The 12,209-nt window shown below is 40.3% G+C and overlaps 1 protein-coding gene across 1 annotated transcript in view; it reads left to right on the top strand.

The window, feature by feature from the left end:
* CCDC150 (coiled-coil domain containing 150) overlaps positions 1-7,737 on the top strand; it is a 91,241-nt gene extending 83,504 nt beyond the window's left edge. Inside the window, exons 26-27 of the mRNA XM_049773174.1 lie at positions 6,627-6,746; positions 7,395-7,737. Of these exons, the coding sequence (XP_049629131.1) occupies positions 6,627-6,746; positions 7,395-7,517 (243 nt within the window). The 3' untranslated portion in view covers positions 7,518-7,737. The remainder of the gene's footprint in view (positions 1-6,626; positions 6,747-7,394) is intronic.
* Positions 7,738-12,209: the final 4,472 nt, after the last annotated feature.

The raw sequence follows: 12,209 nt of genomic DNA, 5'->3' as shown, positions 1-12,209 counted from the left end.
TCTCATTGATTTTTTGTATTGTTTTCTTAGTTTCGATGTTGTTTATTTCTGCTCTGGTTTTTATTATTTCTTGCTTTCTGGTTGTGGTTGGATTTCTCTGTTGCTGTTGTTCCAATTCTTTGAGGTGATCTTTTAAACTGTTGGTTTTGTTGTTTTCCTGTTTCTTGACATATGCCTGTATTGCTATGAGTTTCCCTCTAATTACTGCTTTTGCTGTGTCCCATAAATTTTGACATGTTGTCTCTTCATTGTCATTTGTCTCAAGGAATCTTTTTATTTCTTCCTTGAGTTGTTCTTTGATCCAGCTGTTGTTAAGCAGCATGTTGTTTAGTCTCCAGGTATTAGTTTTCCTCCATTGCTTCTTCTTGACTTCAATTTTAAGCTCTGTTGCATAGTGATCTGAAATGGTACTTCTAATTATCCTTACCTTTGTGGTCTTACATAGGTTGGCTTTATATCCTAAGACATGGTCTATTCTGGAGAAGGTTCCATGTGGGTTTGAGAAGAATGTGTATTCTGCTTTCTGGGGATGAAGGGCTCTATATAAGTCTATTAGCCCTAAATCTTCTAATTTTTCATTTAGAGCTCTTATTTCTTTGCTATTTTTCTGTTTGGAGGATCTGTCCAGTGGTGATAGTGGAGTATTGAGGTCCCCTACTATTATCACAATTCCCTTCATGTGTTTCTCCAGGTTTACCAGTAGTTGCCTCACATATTTTGGTGACTCTACATTAGGTGCATAGATATTGACCAGGGTTAGTGTTTCTTGATCTAATGTTCCCCTGATCAGTAAGTAGTGACCCTCTTTGTCTCTGATCACTTTCTTGAGGTTGAATACAATTTGGTCTGATATAAGAATGGCTGTCCCTGCTCTTTTTTGTTTTCCATTGGCCTGAATAATTACTTTCCATCCTTTTATTCTAAGCCTGTGCTTATCCTGTAACTGTAGGTGTGTTTCTTGCAGACAGCAGAAGTCCGGTTTATTTTTCCTAACCCAGTTCTCTACTATGTGTCTTTTAATTGGAGAGTTTAGTCCGTTGACATTTAGGGAAATTATTGATAGAGAGGACTGTTGTGCAGTTGTATTGTGTGGAGTGGTTGTTGTTAAAATCGGGGGTTTGGATTGTGTAATTCGTCTCTGAGTAAGTCGCTTAGGGTCGGTTTAGTTTGCACAAATAGTTCAAGTTCGTTCATGTTTGAGAATGATTTTAGTCTGCCTTCCCATATGAATGATAGTTTTGCTGGGTATTGGACCCTGGGTTGGAAATTTCTTTCATTCAGTCGTTTAAATATGTCATTCCACTGTCTTCTTGCTTGAATTATTTCAAATGGGAGATCTGGTTTGATTCTTATGTCCTTTCCTTTGTACTTGAGGTTTTTTTTCTCCCTTATTGCTTTCAGGAGTTCCTCTTTCTCTTTGTTTTTTGCCATTTGGATTATTATGTGTCTTGGTGTGGGTTTATTAGGGTCTATTTTATTAGGGACTCTCTTAACTTCTTGGATTTGTCCTGAATTGTCTTTCCAGAGGGTGGGAAAGTTCTCTGTTATTATCTCCCTGACTACCTGTTCTTCCCCCTTCCCTATTTCCTCCCCTTCTGGTATACCCACAATCCTTAGATTGTTTCTTTTGTCCTTGTTCATTAGATATTGGATTTTTCCTTCCAGTGCTTTGCCTTTTATTTCTTTGTTGGTTTCTTGATCATTTTTTGATTGCAGTTTTCCTTCGAGTTCTTCGATGTGCTTCTCCAACTCTGTGTTTCTGCTCGTAAGGCTTGTTACCTTATCTTTTAATTCCTTCACTTCTTTTTGTATGGAATCTCTCATGTTCTTTGACATTTCTTCTTTAATTTGGTTGATTCGTTCGTCCAGGGATTTCTTATACTCGGTTGCTAGGGTTTCTTTCAATTCTTTTATTAATTCTTGCATTTCCTTCCTCATGACAGTTTTTAGGTCTTCTTCCCGTGGATCTGTGCGTTTTGGTGGACTTGGAAATTTGATAGAGTTTGTCATGGAGTCTTCAGTTATTAGAGATCTTTTTGCTTTACGCATTGTTCTTTGTATTTAATGGTGTATTTTGGAGTGCTGTGGCTTCTAATTTTGGCCTGCTTTGGTCCCCTTCCTGACGGTGTTTCTAGAGGGGCCTGTTGGGTGAGTTTGTTGAGCCTAGCCCTTCCTCCTCCCCTTTGCTACCTAGCGTTCAGCCTTCCTGCTGTGGGTCTTTTCCCTTATCTGCTCCTTATTTCTGTCAGCGGTGCAGTTCCACTCCTGGCCACAATAGTTACTGGCGCTGTTGAGCCTAGCTCTCAGTCCCCCCTCCTTTCTCTGGGAGTCAATGGAGCTCCGCCCCCTCCACGCCTCCCTTGAAGGGTTCCCTCAGTCCAACCCTTCAGGCTCTGTCCTCACCCTTGGGGAGTCCCTGGTCCACTCCAGGGTCCAGGGGGGTGGACTGCTCTAGTTCACCTGCGAGTCCAGATGGCTGGCCCTATCTCTCCCGTCTGTTCGGGTCGCTCAACTTGCCTTTCTAGTCACCCACCTGGGGGAAGGGAGTCACTCAACCCTCTCCGGCTGGCACGCAGGGGTCCCTGGGGGAAGGGTCCGTCCCAAATGCCGCGCGCAAAGAGACACAAATTCCCTCACTCACTCCTCCAGCCGGCCCGCCAAAGGGTCCGACCCAAACACCGGCGCAAAGAGACAGAAATTCCCTCACTCACTCCTCCAGCCGGCATGCCAGGGTCCCTGGGGAAAGGGTCCGACCCAAACGCCGCGCGCAAAGAGACAGAAATTCCCTCACTCACTCCTCCAGCTGGCCCGCCAGGGTCCCTGGGGAAAGGGTCCGACCCAGACACCTGCGCAAAGAGACAGAAATTCCCTCACTCACTCCTCCAGCCGGCCCGCCAAAGGGTCCGACCCAAACACCGGCGCAAAGAGACAGAAATTCCCTCACTCACTCCTCCAGCTGGCCCGCCAGGGTCCCTGGGGAAAGGGTCCGACCCAGACACCGGCGCAAAGAGACAGAAATTCCCTCACTCACTCCTCCAGCCGGCCGCCAAAGGGTCCGACCCAAACACCGGCGCAAAGAGACAGAAATTCCCTCACTCACTCCTCCAGCCGGCCCTCCGGGGTCTCTGGGGAAAGGGTCTGACCCAGACACCGGCGCAAAGAGACAGAAATTCCCTCCCTCACTCCTCCAGCCGGCCCGCCGGGGTCCCTCGGAAATCTACACTTTTAAGAGAACAAACTTCCCTTCAGGATGCTGTGTTCCCACTTTCCTAAACACTTCTTGACCTTAACATTCATTGATTTATGCATGTCATGTCCACTTCTGTAAGCTTTATTTACTCAACTGCCCTTTATGGTGCAGCCTTTTCTATATTTTAAAAACATCTTTACTGTATGTTTTCTATCTCTAGATATGTTAGATAACATACCATTGGTTATTGTATACTCACAGAAGAATGAATATTTTTTCACTTAATACAATTTACAGAATAAGTGCAACCCCTATAAAACCCCTATAAAACTTCTAATTACATTTTTCAAAAACAAACTCATAGTAGTTCTTGGTATTGGCATAAAAACTCACAGCTCAATGGAACAGAAGTCTCAGAAATAGCTTCACACTTACATGGGCAATTTTTGACAAAGGCCAAGAATACACAATGAGGAAAGATATCTTCTCTTAATTAAATGGTTCTGACTGCCACATGTAAAAGAAAGAAATGGAGCCACTATCTTATACCAAATATAAAAATTAACTTAAAATGGAACTCAGACTCAAATGTAAGAAGTAAAACATATCAAACTAAAAAATATGTATTCACAGAAAAATGAAAATCCAAAATGCAAATTTTGTGTTTGATTCCTCCAAAATATGAAGAACTCAAATCTTCAACAGCAAACCAAAAAGTCCAATTAAAATATGGGTGAAGCTGGCAGCTGAAACCACACCATAAACACAGTCCATGTCTACATTAGGCCAGATCCATAGACTCACCCTGTTCTCAAAATAGATGGAAACCAAACTCTGAAAATTTATGGGTACACTGGCCATGCAGCTAAAAGCTTGGAAGAGAGGACAGGTCAAGTCTCTGCCCTGCCCTGCCCAAGCTACACTTGCTGCACTCAGAACCCACAACTGCTGATTTGCAATGATCCTACTTCACCACTCTTCTATGGCTCTCTGCACAGACACCAGTCTGATCAAAACTCCAGGTATGCTGGTGTTTGGGCTGCTATCACCAGGAGTTTTTTTGAATGAATGTGGGCACCCTCCTGCCCTGTTTCTTGTATTTCAAGAAGCCCTGGCAGCCAAAAACCTGCCCCACAAAAGCCTATCTGCAGTATTGCTTAGAATTCCTGGACTGAAATTTTTTTTGTCAACTCCAAGTTTTTAATATTGTCATCCTAGGAATACACCAATCTAGGCACCAACATGTATTTGAAGCCACCTAATGTTCAGAAACAAAAGAAGTAACAAAGATCAACTAGCAATGATAGCTCACTAAACCTCTGACAATGACAATAGCCTCATTTTGAGATACAGTGATTTTCACAATTTTTCTTGCTACTACACTCTTTATTGTCTTCTTTTTCTTAATAATTTTGCTCCCACTTACTGATCATCAGGGAAGTAGAAAAACAATGAAATCATCACCTATTATAACTATCAAAGTAAATTTATCAAGATAAAATAAATAACATATGTTGGAAGTAATGTAAAGAAAAGGATTCCGTGGTGCACTAGGAATATGAATTATTCATCTGCATACACGATTCAAAAATGTTTTTAAAAAGGAATCTCATATAATCCAACCAATTTCAGTTCTGGATATTTGAAAAATGTTTGATAAATATGTCATATCCCCATGTTCTTTATAGCATTACTTTTAATAAACAAGATAATCAAAATAAGAAAACAATGGGTCTACCAATGGATAAATAATAAATTTCGGTCATAAATATACATGCATGGTTGAAGTCAGACATAGAATAAAATCTTCATATTACAACAACCTCAGTGAATCTTGAAAGTATGCTCAGTGAAATCAGACAGAAAAATACCATATGATTTTGCTTACAAGTGATATCTTTTTGTTGTTGTTGTTGTTGTTTTGGGTCTCACCCTGCAGCACTCAGGGGTTACTCCTGGCTATGAGCTCAGAAATTGCTCCTGGCAGGCTTGGGGGACCATATGGGATGCCAGGATTTGAATCACCGTCCTTCTGCATGCGAGGCAAATGCCTTACCTCCATGCTATCTCTCCAGCCCCTACAAGTGATATCTTAAAAAAATCAAGTCATAGAGAACAAAATTTTTATTTATAGAGTAAGGACTTGCAGGTGGACAGAATAGGAGAAGGGATCAAAATATACAAACCTCAGTTTTAAGTCATGGGAATATAATTGATAGCATGGTCATCTACAGCCATCATCATACTGTATATTAGAAAGTTGCTAAGAGATTATAAAGTTCTAATCCCAAGAAAACAACTGTTATGAACCGCAAGAGATTTTTTTTATTATTTTTGAATACTGAATCATTTTGAGAAGTAAATCATCAGTAAACCTAAAACTAATGTAATGTTATTGTCAATTATGTCTCAGTTAAAAGATGAATCTAGGGCTGGAAAGATGGCTCAATTGTATGGAGCCATGCTCTGCAAGCAGGAATCCCTAGTTCTAACTCCAGAATTACATGGTTTCCTGAACATCACCAGGTGCAGTTTAAAATAAAGAAAACAAAAATATTCTCGACCAAATGATAGATATTAAAATGGTGAGAGGCTGAGTAAAGCTAGGACTCAAGTGCATTACGATAAGAGAAAGCAAGGGGCTAAGCAATAGTATAGTAGATGAGGCTGCTTATTTTGCATGTAGCCTGCTTTGGTTGAATCCCCAGCAGCCCATACAGTTTGCAGATCTTCCCCAGGAGGGATCCCTGAGTGTAGAGCCACTAGTAGGACCAGAACACAGCCACATGTGGCCGGATAAACAAAAACCAGAAAATCATGTGTATATAGGTTTTGTGCCTTGACATAAATGAACTAGTAGAGTTCTCATGTTTTCTGTCCTAATATCTTTTAAAATAGGCTTATTGAAGGTAGATAAAATCATACATTTGGGTTGGAGAAATGGCACGGAGGTAGGGCATTTGCCTTGCCTGCAGGACAGTGGTTTGAATCTCAGCATCCCATATGGTCCCCCGAGCCTGCCAGGAGCAATTTCTGAGTGCAGAGCAAGGAGGAAACCCTAAGCACAGCCGGGTACAACCCATAAACCAAAAAAAAAAAAAAAAAAAAAAACCAAAACATACATTTGTAGAGTAGTAAAGGATCCTTGAAAGCATTTATCTACCATACCCACTCTTCATTCTTCAGTTAATAGTCTTAAGCTTTAGATATCATTGTGATGTTGCAGTCAATTGTCATGTGGATTTTTAATATTAAATAAAACAATGGCTCAGTGACAGAGCACAATGGACCTGGGTAGCCCTGGGTTTGATCCCCAGCACTACCAACACACACACACACACACACACACACACACACACACACACACACGCCCCACTAAAGCACAAAAACTTTGAACACTTGTAACTTGTGACGATGACATTTTATGTATGTTCAGATAACAGCTAACCTGGAAGAAGCCCATCGCTGGTTTAAGTGCAGGTTTGATGGTCTGCAACTCGAACTAAACAAAAACCGGCTGAAGAGGTTTCCCCGGGAAAACGGGTGGCAGGAAGAGGTAGAGTATTAAAGTGTCTGTTTTCACATTCATAGTGGATTTGTTCCTTCTAAGGTTTCTTAACAAAAAGTTGCTCATCATCCAGTTATTCTCTGTTACTCTTTATATGTAATTACTTTTAGGAAACCAATGAGATGAATGATTTTTTTTAAAGTTCTACTTTCTGGGGCCGGAGAGATAGCATGGAGGTAAGGCATATGCCTTGCATGCAGAAGGACAGTGGTTCAAATCCCAGCATCCCATATGGTTACCCAAGCCTGCCAGGAGCGATTTCTGAGTGCCGGGTGTGACCCCAAAAACAAAAAAAAGAAAGTTCTACTTTCCCCCAAAGCTGTCTAGAGTGGATTCATTTGTCTTGATGAATAATTGTATTTATCAAAACAAATTCAGTACTCAGTTTCTGCTATTAGTTTTGGATGATGTTCATTGTGTTTCCTTTTCCTATTGTTTTTGTTTTTTTGCAGCCACAACCAAAGTGCCCCCAGTCTACACTCGGGGATTACTCCTGGCTGTGCTTGGGAGACCATCATGGTTGCTGTGGATTGAACCATGTTAGCCATAAGCAAAGCAAGCATTGTACTATTTGTATAGTTTGTACTACTCATTGTACTATCTCTCAGGACCCAGATTGTGTTATCTTTCCAATAGGACCAAGATAAAAGCAACAATGTGCCTGGCCAGTCTGCTCTACAGAGATGGGAAAATAAACAGAATCGTAGACTTATGCCTAAGAATCTTAGGCCTGGTCACCCTGAACTAGAGAGAAAGTGACAGCTTCATTATAACTGTACCACCATGATTCCTAAAGCATGAGTCTAGGCGAGCCTGTTTCCAGACTCATCAGAACTTGAAGTCTTTGATTTGGGCTGAAGATTTTGGACCGGAGTTTAACCTTTTATGAACTCTTTGATATCAATACAAACCTACTCCCTTTTTGTTCCCTTTCCCCATTTTCCACCCAATAAATATTTAATTTGTTGTATGATAAAAATTGTTGCATGACATTATAACTTCGTAAGTACGTTCTTTCATTTTGTCTTGGCCACACCCAGTGGTGTTCATGGATTCCTGTTCTGTCCTCAGGGGTCAGTCCTGGCAGGACTCAGGAATAGAACCAGAGACAGCTGCATGCAAGGTAAGCATCTTATTTGCTGTAGTATCACATTGGCCCCTTTAAGTAGATTGTTTCCAAAAACTTTTTCTCAAAAAAAGATTCCAAAAACTTTTTCTCTTTTTATTCAGTGATATGGTTAGTAGCTATATGGTACTTTGTTTTCATGAAATATTCAAATCTAACACTTATTAAATTATATATGAAAGTGTACTCAGATAATGACTAATAAATACCCCTTCCACTCCTGTGCAAATTTATGCCCTTCTATACTGGCCATTACTAGGCCATTTTTAAGAAATCTCAGTTCTTCAGTTGGAGTGGTTATACAGAGTTAAGGCCTTGCATATGGCAGATCCTGTTAGATCTCTGGAAACACAAGGAGTGATCCCTGAGCACAAAGCCAGGCATAATTAAGCCTGATAAATTCCAGGTGTGACTCCCCAAAAAGCAAATTAAAGATAGTAATATTCTTATTACTACTATCTCTTGATAGGTCCAGAAAGAGATCTCAACGGACTGGGCCATACCTGCTATAGTAGGTTCAATCCGCACAAGTTCTATTGAGCACTGCTAAGTTTGACCCAAATAAATAAACATAATAACTTCTTGAAACAAACTCAATTCTTCCATATTAAAGATGATGAATATTATATTTAATTCTCAGACACTTAAAAATATGTTTAACACCATAGTTTGTCTTGCTCAGGGAAACTTTGCCTGACCCGCTATCCCCTATCCTATCCCTTACAAAGTAGTACACACTAAAATCTAATTTTATCCTTTTATTTAAGTTATTGAGAAGTGAATTAGCTAACTCAGATTTAATGTATGTGAATGGTTGGCATAATATTTGGTTTATTGTTCTTTAACAATAGTAGCTGCTGCTGAGTCTGTCAGGACCCTACATCAAGCGAACAGTTATAAAATTGAAGACAGTATCAGACATAATTAAGCTGTAGTGTTCTACCAGAAGCACCCCCTGACAAAACACTCGCATGGAAATGGAGAGATCTGTTGACATCTAGTGCGAGCTGGGAAGCAGATTCCAGATCTCCAGAAAGGAGAACAGCCCTGCTGACATCTGGACTTTAGTAGGATCCTACCCCTCTGTCTGAACTCATGACTCTGAGAAATAGAGCAAGACACTCCTCATTGTTTTAAAACCATCAGATTATGATGGCAACAATGTAAAAGAAGGTGGTGCTACCTATGGTCCCAGAAGCACAATTGGGAATAGCCCCTGAGCACTGTTGGGTATAGCCCCCAAAGACAAAGTAAATTAGCTAATACAAATGGAATTCTTTAATAATAACAATAAAGGGACTGGAAGAGAGTTCCAGTGGTAGGGCCTTGAGTTCCATCCTTCGTACTGCCTGCCCCAGGTCTTTCAGCTCTACCCAGTGTACCCTTGTGAACCCCAGAACCCCATTAGATCCAATGACTCAAGCACATCAGTGGACCCAAGTATTTCAGGCAGTGTTCCCTACCCCAGAGCACTGTTGGGTGTGTCTCCTATCAAAATGCTTAATTAAAAAAAATAAGTTGGGTCTGGAAGGTGGGTACAGGGTTAAGGCACATGCCATGGATGCAAATGGATCCAGTTAGATCCTCAGTACCATGTGCCCCCCTGAACATTGCTGGATGTGGTACTGAGTCCGTATCCTGGCTTAGATGGACCACAGCACCACAGGACACAGTAGTATCTCATCTTCGGGTGCTCACATTGAACTGTAAACTAATCTAAGATCCATCCCACAAAGACCACCAAGGAAACGAACATCACTGCAATAAAGCACAGGAGTTTATTTACCAGCATGCTGGGATCACCCCTCTAAGGCAATGGCCCCTTAATGAGCTCTCAGCTTCCTTTAATAGTGTTACAGAGGCTTCAAACCATCACAGTTAACCTTTAAGTAGATTGGCTATTGTCTAGGTTGTTTCCTTTTTATGGTTAGTTATCTAGAGTGGTATATTGTGGTTTATGGGGCCTAGAGTCTGTCACCTGAAGTAGTAGAGGGGGTCTTAGGCACCCACTGGGCACCCATGATCTTGTCCACCCACAGGCCACTGGGTGTTGCTAATTTATCTGTAAGTACATGCCCTCAAAGTTCCTGAAACTGGCCTAGTCTTTGTTCCTTAAAACTTGAGCCTGTCATGGCTGTACTTAGGTTCATAGCAAAGCTAGGTTACAATTTATTTATTTGGTTTTGGTTTTTTTGGTTCACACTGGTGACACTCAGGGGTTACTCCTGGCTATGTGCTCAGAAATTGCTCATGGTTTGGGGGACCATATAAGACGTCGGGGGATCGAACATATGGATCGTCAGGGGTCCATCCTAGGTTAGCATGTGCAAGGCAAGCACCCGCTTGTGCCACTGCTCCAGCCCCTGTTACAGTCAATTTTAAATCAAACTTTAGATCCTAATAGAACTATCCAAACCAGTTAGTTAAGAATCACCAGGACTTGACATTCATACTTTCCAAAAACTAACTAAATAAGCAGAAAATTCAAACAACAGAAAATGTGGCTCAGTGTGTAAAACCCATATTTGGTTCCTATCACCAAAGATATATATGTATTCTTACACAAGAATATGGGTGAACCCAAGATTTTGTATCCAGCTAAGATGTCTTTCAAAGAGTGAGACAATATTTGGTTATAAACACAAGAATTTGGTTATAAGATATTTGGTTATAAAGATATTTAGTTATAAACACAAGAATTAACAGAGGTTTGTTTCATTCATCCTCTGTGAAGCAGCTATAATACCAGAAACCAGCAGGGGTTTTTTTTCTATAAAGGAGCAAATATAAAACAATAGAATTTTTTGTTTTATTTATTGAGAACAATTTATGCTTTTTGTTTATTGTTGTTGTTGTTGTTGTTCTTTTTGGTTTAATGGCCATACCTGGCAGCACTCAAGGATTATTCCTGGCTCTGTGCTCAGAAATCACTCCTGGCAGGCTCATGGAACCATATGGAATGCTGGGGATTGAATCTGGGTCAGCTGTGTGCAAGACAAATGCCCTACCTACTGTGCTATTGCTTCAACCCCAATTTATGTTTTTTATCATAATATTATACTTTGCTATTTTATTGTTGCCTTAATTATCAAGATTTTAAAATTACCCCTTAAAAATGGAGAGGAAGTAATTCTTGAGTCATACAAAAACAAATTGTGGATCAGATTTGATTCATAGGCCTTATGTAAATAACCACTATCTTATAATAATAACTTAATTGAACCAAGTAATAACTACCGGTAGGAAACTCAGGCAAAGGACTGACTGAGAATTCAATAATAAATAAATGGATATAGCAATGAAATGCAAACAAAGGTCAGGATAAGAATGTAAAACTGATGGACAAATGGTACAAACCATCACAAAATAGACTTTAATTACAAAAATTACCAAAGGGAACAGGAAAGAAGCAGAATTCTGTCCCTGCCATGGAGACCACAGGAAGGCATTAAGGAACAAACAGCAAATAACTGGTTGAAAGGGAGGAAAATTGTGGTCCTTGGTGTGGGAGGGGCATATACAGTGATGAGTGTAGTGTTAGAATTAAGTGAATGAGGAATCATTAACAATGTAAATCTCAAGACTCGATTAAGCATTACAAAAATTTAAAAATATCAAACAAAATTTTATAAGGCATGAAACCAAAGTTTCAAAGTAAACAGGACTGAGTGATAACTGAGGTGAACCTTCTAGAAAAAAAACTATAAGCCTTCCAGATAGAAGCCCATTCAGAGCTATGGAGAGCAATGAAACACATCACTTAGAAAAATGACTTCATATTTTGTTCGCAAAGCAATACTCAATTCAGTGCTATAGCCATGAAGCTTAACTACTTAAAACAATGAGTTAGAAAAGCTAAAAAGGTGTAAAGGAGTAGACCAGGGTATTCAAGGCAGAGATCAGAGCTGGAAAACAAGACATCAGACACAGCAGAATTCAAACTACAGAGCATTAGGCATAACAAACAAAATACTTGCTAATGCTGAAACTCTGCTTGTAATGAAGAACATAATTGGGGTATACAACAAATAACAAAGCTATCTGGCACAACTCACAGGTTTTTCTGTCATCAGACCCAAGTTAGATTCAGGTAATTTTATCCCTGACCCAGACATGAAAGGAGAAACAGTCCAAAGTGACCCTTTCCTCATCTTTTCAGCAAGACAATCCAGAAAGGAAAAGGCCCTGCTGGCTGCAGTGCTGAGGGTTCACTTCCCCAAGGAACCAATTGCAGGATTGGGATTCTATTTCTCTCACTCACTATCATTGTCATGATAGATGTTAGTGCAGTTATTTCTCTAACTGTGCTCACCACTCATTGTGGT

Source organism: Suncus etruscus, chromosome 5 (genome assembly GCF_024139225.1).
Source record: "Suncus etruscus isolate mSunEtr1 chromosome 5, mSunEtr1.pri.cur, whole genome shotgun sequence".
In the NCBI taxonomy this organism is placed as follows: Eukaryota; Metazoa; Chordata; class Mammalia; order Eulipotyphla; family Soricidae; genus Suncus; species Suncus etruscus.
The sequence above is the reverse complement of the archived record's forward strand: the minus strand, read 5'-3'. Positions and strand labels throughout refer to the sequence as shown.